The following is an 8,400-nucleotide window of genomic DNA, read 5'->3' on the forward strand; positions in this document are numbered from 1 at the left end:
TGAAGCCCTACAATCAGAGAACTATAGTCGTGACCAATTGCTCCCGCTGCCACCTGGACCAAGTGCTTCCAGGGCCTCTTGGGCCTCTTAGCCCTCTTGTTCCCAATCCATGGTGTTCGGGGCAGATGTGGTTTTTGTCTTCCTTTGGCGAACCACTTCTGTGCCGCTATGTGCAGTTCAGATAGGCTGTCAACGACAGTCATTCACCCCACCTGTACCTGCGGGGACACAATCCGGGACTAGCTAGTTATAGTAGCATGATCTCTGGAAACAGTGATTGGCTCAACAGATAGGCATAGAATTTTAAAAGGGCCAATCAGCATTGGATTTTCTTTTAGGGTTATTATATGGATAACGGTAAACTTTCCCCTGAAGATGCAAAGCCAGAAAATGTGAACCTGGATTTATCAGTTGCCATTGTCCTCACACTGTGTGCATAAAGACACGTGTTCGTAGAATAAAGGCAGAGGTAGAGGAGGACAGAGAGAGAGAGAGAGTTAGTTTTGCCAACAATGTGCCTGGTTCCAGGCCTCCAGACTCTGGAACTTTCAGTCTTGTGAGCTCTTGCTGCAGCCGTTTAGGGTAACGTTTTTTGGAGTTGGGTTCTATCTCTTACAATAGAAGCTCTTGACTAAGATGATTTCTTTTTTTTTTTTTAATCCTCACCCGAGGACATTTTTGCATTTATCTTCAGATAGAGCAGGAGGGAGGAAGAGAGAGAGAGAAACATTGACATGAGAGAGACACATCAAGTGGTTGCCACCCACACGACCCCAACCGGGGCTGGGGACAAACTGCAACCGAGATACATGCCCTTAGTGGGAACCGAACCCGGGACTCTGGTCCTCAGGCTGATGCTGTAACCACTGAACCAAACTGTCCAGGGCCTAAGATGATTTCTTGATTTCTCCCCGACCTCATGGGAAGGTGGAGGTGTGGGGAATGCACTGGAGAGTGAGGCAGGCATGGTCAAAGAGCTTGTGAGGCAGCTGTCCCTGGGATGTCCAGGTGTCTGTCTCAGGGTCGTAGCAGTCAAAGGAGGCCAAGTCCTCGATGTTGCAGTCCGTGGTCAGCCGCCGCCCGCCCGTCACATACAGCTTACTCCCCATCACCGCAGCCCCGTGGTGCATCCTCCGGTCTTTCATGTCCGCACATTTGATGAACTTGTTGGACTGAGGGTCGTAAGCTAGAATCCTCCTTGTGTAACCTGAAAGCCAAGTGGTATGTTGCAGGGTCAGTGTTGCTCACCTGGGAATAGAGGTCAGTAGTCTGGGGATGTCCGATCCTCTCTGCCATCACCTAACACTGAGGCTGGAATCTGAACTAAAGCGAGGGATGTTTTGGTAACCTGCCCAAGGTCCAGTGTGCAGCAGAGATGGGGTTTGGCCCCCGCATCCCTAATCCCAGTGAAGGCGGCACATAAGCCAGTTTTCAACTGAGAGCGGCCTCCTGGTCCCAGCAGTGTTCTCACCTCACTGGCTTCTTCATCTCTCGCATGCTCATTCTAGAAGCTACAACAATCCAAAGAAGGAACTTTGGGAACTCAGAAATGGGTCCTCACAACAGCCCTATCAGGTGGGTCCTTTGAGGACCCCCATTTTATAGATGAGCAAACTGAGGCACCAGTAATTACTTACTAAAGAGCACACAGCCAGTGAGTGGCAGAGTCCAGATGTGAACCCAGATCTATCTGACCTCCACACCAGACCTCTTAACCATGGCCCTATACTGCGATTGCAGAGGAGTGATCCATTCGTAGCTAATATTAACAAGAGCAAACGTGTTTTGAGAAATTGCCACATGTCTGATCATGCTGCGTGCTTTCAGTACGTGAGCACCTTTTATGATCACAGCAGCTCTGTGAAATAGGTGTTATTCCATTCCTGCTTACAGAAAGAGACAGGGAGAAACTTCTGGATGAGAAAAGAACTTTGTCAAGTTGTCCACATTCCCCCTAGCTAGAGGGAAGTGACTTTACAAGGACAGTCTTCCAGAAAAACATCTGTTAGTGCCAAGCTTCTGCCCAGCCTGGCGATCCTCTGCCCAAACTTACCTCCCACAATGACAATCCGCTCCCCAAGCACCACCGCAGGGGCGCACACATTCTTGATCATTCTCGTCTCCATTTTGAACCACGTGTTTCTGGAAATGTGATAAACCTGAGAGGGAGATGTAACCATGCACTGCAGTTTAAAGTGATACACGTCTTTAAAGATAGAAGTAGTCATTAAGCGGGTGAGATAGGAATGACTTTTTTCTTTTCACCTTTTCCCCAATTTTTAGAACACAGCTATCAATAAACAAATATAATTAAGTAACAGAAAGAAGAATATTAGTAGAAATTGGCCTTCATGTGACCCCACGTGATCAGGGGCTGTTTCTATAGAACAAACCAAGAGTACACGTTATAGCCTGTGTTTGCTAACCTTGCTTGGAACAATTTTTTCCTGTAATGAGAAGTGGGGCAACTTGGATATTCATGAAACCAATGATTTTTCAATTATTTTTATTTCTGGCTCATGTTTAAATTTCTAAACGTTCCAGTGTATCTGAGAGGGTCTCAGAGCCAAGAGTAAATGTGGGGCCAGGCGAGGGAGGCTCTTGGACAGTCCATGCCTGAAAGTCGCTAGGACCGCAGAACAAGCAGCGCGAGGCAAGGAAAGAGCAGAGCGATGGGTGGGGGCTCCTTGCTCGCTCTCCGGAACAGTAGCCAACCACGATTCCCAGAACACATTTTCCTGTTAACTTTCTCATTTTAAAATTTAAATATCAAATGTAAATTTGTTCCTTATTGGCAAAATTTAGAGATATAGGATGGACTTCATAGAAGAAAAGATGAAACAAAAATACTCATTTACAGAGAAAAATGGCACAGTATTCTTCCCTGGAAATTCTTTCTGTGTGAAATTTAATTGCCATCATATTAAAGGCCTTATTATTGTTTTTCTTTATCATTTTACCAAATGTGATCTGCAGAACCATCCAAGAAGTAGGTTACCTTTACTTACCCCCATTTTTCAGATTAGACATTGAGGCTCAGAGAGGTTAAGTGACATGCCCAAAGTCACACAGCTAGAGTGAATGGAAGGGCTGGTCTGGTTGAGTCCAGAGTCCATGTGCTTAACCTCTATTCTTGTAGGTGTGGCCTTTCTTGATGGAAGCTTTTGAGACAGGAGACCTCTGGAGGTTTCTGTTAGTACTTTAAGTCGGTAAAGGGTAGAGATCATCCCTGTCGGTGAAACTAGAGACAGGGATGATCAAAGTGGCTGTCAAGCCACATGGTTTTATCTGAAAATACGTAGGTGACACTGAAAAGTGGGACCCTTGGAGGAAAAGCAAACATCTGTTGCATTTACTTGAGTAATTACCTCCCATCCTTTGATTCTTTACAGATTAAACATTTGCTCACAATCTTCAAAATACCCCAGAGAGGCCGGGGCAGGGTTATCAAAGGATGGTTTCTGATCAGTGGAGGAAATGATATTTGTTATGATAAAGGATTTACCTACTGCCATCCAGCCACAGTTGTTTTGAAGACCAAAAGTACACATAGTCACACAATTTGCACAGAAACCCTATTCCATATAGTTCTTTTGCAGAAATGCATGAGTGTAGATGAGCCATCCTATGAAGAAATCTCCGAACCTGGGCCTGAAAATCCAACCTACTCCATCTCCATCAAGTTACCCCAAGCCTTCCTCTGAAACTCCATCCAAATGAGTAAAATTTCCATTTCAAAGCTAATGCTAACTAGATATGAAAAGCATCCCAATGAACACTTGACCCTTCTCTCCTCATCACCGCAGTGTGAAAGGATCACTCACATGTTAGTGGTTGGCGAGGTCTTGTTTGATTATACTATGAATTTCTTGAAATGCAAACTTAAAAGCTCTTTTGAGACTGGTGTTTATTCTTAGGAAGTTGATAATTTTGCGAAATAAAGCCATCAGCATATCTGTTGACTTTATTTTGAAAAATTGTTTTAAAGAGGAGGGAGGGGCTCCAGCTTCACACAGAAGCACTTTTTTACGTCTGTGAAGTGCGGCCAGAGCCGGCGGGCGGGGAGCAGAACTTGTCTCTCTGGGCTCAGGTGAGCGAGCAGGATCAGGAACAGACTGGGAATCTGCTGAGATGGTCGGGGAGGCACCCAAAATATGGGCAGGAAAAGTGAAGGCAAGGAAAAACAAAACAAAAAAAAAAACAAGAAAAGAACTAAATTGGAGTTTGTTACTTTTCTCCATCTTCACTGGCATCCACTTAGCTCAAGCTACCACCTGTCTTCGCCTGGACCCGTAGAAGAGTCCCCAACTCTCTTCTCTCTGTCCAGTATCTTCTCCACAAGGCACCCAGAGGGAGCTTCTAAAAATGCAAATTGGATTACTTCAAGCACCTTGCTACTCTCAGACTAAAACCCCCATCCTGGGCAAGGCCCAGAGAGCCCTGCTCAATCAGCGTCATGGCCACGAACACCCATCCCACAAGAGTGTTCCAGAATTTCTACAGGAGGGGCTCCAAGGCAGCAGCCTGAGGAGAGGGGGTACCTAGGGAAGGGGGCTTGTGAAGGTTTTGTGGGGACTAACCCCCCCAGCTCTGGTGCACACGTCCTTCCTCCTCCTTGGTCTGTGTGAGTGACGTTGGCAAGGTTCCAGTTTCTCCAGGCGATGGCTATGCCCCTTTCTGCTCAGGGCCTCTGTGCCAGCTGCCCCCACCCAGGAACTCCACCCCTCTCTCCCTGGTGACTGCCTGCTGCTGCAGGGGCAGACTGGTCTGCTCAGAGAGGCTGCCTACCCACCTGCTTCTGTCACATCCTTCCACCCCCTCTGACTTGTCACCCTCCCCTGCTCTCTCTTCTCCCGCCCCTCTGCTCAGGTCTGCTGGAACGAGGCAGTTTCCTTCAAAGTGTCCTGACTCCCGTGCTCTTAAAGCACCCAAACTGCAGTGGGCTCAGACTCCTGGAGGGCAATGCAATTCCCTGCCCAGGCCTGGGTCCCAGGGCCTTCACGTGGGCGGGGCTCACAATCCCTCTTCTAAATGAACAACAAGTCCCGGGGCCTCCTCGGTGATCTGTACAGAGAGGCTTGCTGTTCAAGTTTTTCCTATTACTAGGCGAACTTCAGACATTGCTAGAACTTGCATAATCTTGGGAAACCCTTAATATTCTGAAATTTAGGTCTTTATTAATTACACTTCTCAGAGAGCTTGTGAGTGAAGTAGGCATGTACCTGTCACTCAGGGCAGGGCTTCTGCAACCTGACCGCACCTCCGCATCTCCTGGACACTTCTGTAAATGCCAGGACCCACACGAAGGGATTCTGACTCAGCAGATCGGAGGTCAGGTTCCAGGGGATGTGGTAGGAGGCTGAGGACCAATGCTTGGGAACCTTCAGTACCCTTCACTAAGGCCTTACTGGTCTGGGGTAGAAGCACCCGCCAGACAGCACTTCAATGGCTGACATTCAATGTGTTCTAGCGTGAACTTTTAGCTATATTATATTTTTCCCAAATAAAGATAAACTCTTTGTGCATAAGAACTGTATCTGATATAGCTTTGTATATATTAACCTTACACCAAAAAAATTCATAAATGAATAAAATCTAATTGAAGTTAAATTAATTTCCTTCCTTCCTTCCTTCCTTCCTTCCTTCCTTCCTTCCTTCCTTCCTTCCTTCCTTCTTTTCTTCCTTCTTTCCTGCCTTCCTTCCTTCCTTCCTTCTTTCTTCCTTTTCCCCCTGCAGATCACAAGTCTGTATGTATGTTTTATATGTATGTGTACCTATGTATGCATGTGTGCATGTGTGCATGTACATGCACATGTCCATATATTTAGGTCGTGTGTATAGATGTACACACATGTGTACGCATGTGCATACGCATATATGTTGCACATGCATATATGTGCATATGCATTGTGTATTAGTGTGTGTGCATGTTGTGTGTATGTGTATATATGTGTGTGCGTTTGTATGTGTGCATGTGTGTGGGCACCCACTCATGCACTGACATGATGAGAGACCAGCCATTTACCTGTATAAGGCGCACAGGGTTCTGCATGATGTCCTCTCCCCCAAAGAGGTAAAGTCTTTGGTCTTTCACAGCGACTGCAGGGTGCAGAACCCCGACTGGCATGCTGGCCATACTCTCCCAGACGTCGCAGATGCTGTCATATCTCTCCATGGAGCCCATGACCTCCTGCCCTTTGCCAATGCCCCCGATGGAGAAGATGAAGCTCTTATGGGCCGTGCTCCTGTGGGAGTAGCGGGCCACCAGCATGGGCCGTCCCAGCCTCCACTGGTTGAGCTTCAGGGAGAAGATGTAGACGTGGGGGCTGGGCGCACTCTTCTCTGCGCCCACAGCCACGCCTCCCAGCACGTAGATGCTGCGGTGCAAGGTGACGGCGGTGGCCTTGTAGAGCCGGGCGGGGAGTTTGGCCAGGCTCTGCCATTGGTCAGTCTGTCTGTTATACAGCAGAACATCCCTGGTGGTCTGCTGGTTGTCCTTCCGCCCACCCAGGAGGATGAGGAAGTCTTGGTAAGAGTTTCTTGGGGGGACATGCCATGGAGGTTGGAGGTCTGGGACACTGGGGGTGCCATATAAAGAAAACATGTGCCTCTTGGCTGTCTCCAAGATGACCTGGCAGGAGGGCGAGGACTGAAGGAGGGCGTCGTTGGCGATGAAGTGGTGGAAGAAGGCCGGGTGGATGTACGGAAGCCTGACGAGCTTGAACAGCTCCTGCATGTATCGCTTCCGGGCCTGGAGGTCATGCTTGACCCAAGCCATGAAGGCCTCGAACACCTTCTCCTCCTCTCCACAGAGCCCATCGTCCCCGAGGTAGTCTCTCAATTCCAAGGCGCAGAGCTCCTTCAGGTCAGCCGACGCGGCCACCTCTGGGAAGTACGTCAGGGCCACCTCCCTGGCTGTCTTCTTGAGGGTCTCGCAACTCAAGATCTCCGAGAGTCTGACCATGCCCAGGCAGTTGCTGGGCGTCAGCTGGCTCTGCAGGTAGGAGGAGCAGGCCTCAAAGAGCTTGGGGTACTGCAGCATGGAGGTAGCCTCCATCAGGGGCAGAACGTTCTCAGCCGTGATGTGCACCTCCCCAGTGTACACATACAGGATGAGCTGGTCCAGCGTCGTGGAGTCGATGCCTCTCAGCTGGACCTTGGCCTCTCCACTCTCCCGGAAGTTGCTGCAGAACATGGCCCTGAAGTAGGGGCTGCTGGAGGCCAGCACGTTCCGGTGGCAGGGGACCTCCCAGGCCTCCACACAGACGATCACATCAGTCAGGATTCTGTTTTGTCTTAAGCCGTTGAGCTGCCTCAACAAGTCAGAGGAGAAGTCACGGTCTTTGAAGAGCAGCCCGTCTGCTGACTCCTCATCCATCCTGCAGAGAGGGGGAGACGTCCCAAGAGGGAGCATGTGCTGGAGGGTTTAACTGTGGCAGCTCCGAGACTTAGAGCATCTGTGTCCACTCACCGTGATGTGTGTGGGTCTCACCGAGAATATCACTCAGTGAAGGTTGGAAAGGGAGGCCACCCACACTCCAGACCTCACAGCTGACACCCCTCTTTTTGCTTATGATTACTCTGAAAGGTACCAGGTAAATAACATCTTCAGAGAATCTGAGAAAACAACAGACAAAAACGATGAAGGTTGTTGGAGGTTACTGGTTGCCAGGGGCTGAAATGTGAACCTGAAGCAAAATAACAGTCCGTGCATTTGACCAACAGAAGTCTGTGAGCCTTTCTCTGGATTCCCGGCGTCCTGCCAACTCGTCTAAGCATCTTTCCGAGTGTTAGTCATTCCCCAAGGTTGCCATCCTGGGGGTGTGGCCCTCTGGTAACCAGACAGAAACAAGGGGTGAAAACGGACCTTTGCTATGTTTTAAAAACATGGCTTCATGAATTCTTTCGGGTTTTGTTTTGAAGATGGGATAAATAGACAGCAGAGTCCCAACAACACCCTGGGCAGGGTTCACGAAACAACAGCTGCCAGTTACCTGCGGAGGAATGAGACGTTAGAGACCTTTACCTTGTTTTGCTGCAGTGCTCTCCACCGATGCCTGGTCCGGCTGGTCCAGCCGGAGTGTCTCCCTCTGGCTCCAAGTGAAACCATAAACCCAGGCCTTTCCTTCAGCTGGCAAATGATTCGTCTTGGGAGAGTGCTGGATTTGTTTATGCTGAAGGCGCTTTCACAGTTTTCTAGAGCTTTGTGAAAGAACTGCTGGGCAGGGAGACAGTGTATACATTCCAGGGCTAAGAATAGTTGCATATGTACTTTCCACTGTTATGACATGTGACTTTCCAGTTGCCTTTTGCAGCAACCCCATGGCCCGCGGGGCTGGCAGGGCCGGCGCATGCCCACGTGCCTTGTTTCCTTGGCGAGTGTTTACGTCGGCATAAATA

The 8,400-nt window shown here is 48.9% G+C and overlaps 1 protein-coding gene across 2 annotated transcripts; it reads right to left on the reverse strand.

Annotated features, from left to right (window-relative positions):
* Window positions 1-838: 838 nt before the first annotated feature.
* Window positions 839-8,190, reverse strand: KLHL38 (kelch like family member 38). Of its 2 annotated transcripts, none has more exons than XM_036264062.1 (4): window positions 8,027-8,190; window positions 6,026-7,617; window positions 2,054-2,159; window positions 839-1,207 (listed from the first exon to the last, which is right to left on the reverse strand). In XM_036264062.1, the coding sequence occupies exons 2-4, from the start codon at window positions 7,412-7,414 to the stop codon at window positions 918-920; spliced, it is 1,785 nt and encodes a 594-aa protein (XP_036119955.1). In that variant the 5' UTR covers window positions 7,415-7,617; window positions 8,027-8,190; the 3' UTR covers window positions 839-917. The 2 variants fall into 2 exon arrangements, with proteins under 2 accessions (XP_036119955.1, XP_036119957.1); XM_036264064.1 differs by lacking the exon at window positions 8,027-8,190 and having other exon boundaries at window positions 6,026-7,379; window positions 7,472-7,476.
* Window positions 8,191-8,400: the final 210 nt, after the last annotated feature.

The sequence above is a fragment of the Molossus molossus genome, unplaced genomic scaffold, assembly GCF_014108415.1.
Source record: "Molossus molossus isolate mMolMol1 unplaced genomic scaffold, mMolMol1.p scaffold_m16_p_16, whole genome shotgun sequence".
Lineage (NCBI taxonomy): Eukaryota > Metazoa > Chordata > Mammalia > Chiroptera > Molossidae > Molossus > Molossus molossus.

Coding starts and splice junctions, on each gene's coding strand:
- KLHL38 (XM_036264062.1), bottom strand. CDS start 7,414: ATGCTCCCTCTTGGGACGTCTCCCCCTCTCTGCAGGATGGATGAGGAG. Junction 2,160..6,025: donor ACCCTGTGCGCCTTATACAG/GTAAATGGCTGG, acceptor TCTCCCTCTCAG/GTTTATCACATTTCCAGAAA. Junction 1,208..2,053: donor GCGGATTGTCATTGTGGGAG/GTAAGTTTGGGC, acceptor CTTGGCTTTCAG/GTTACACAAGGAGGATTCTA.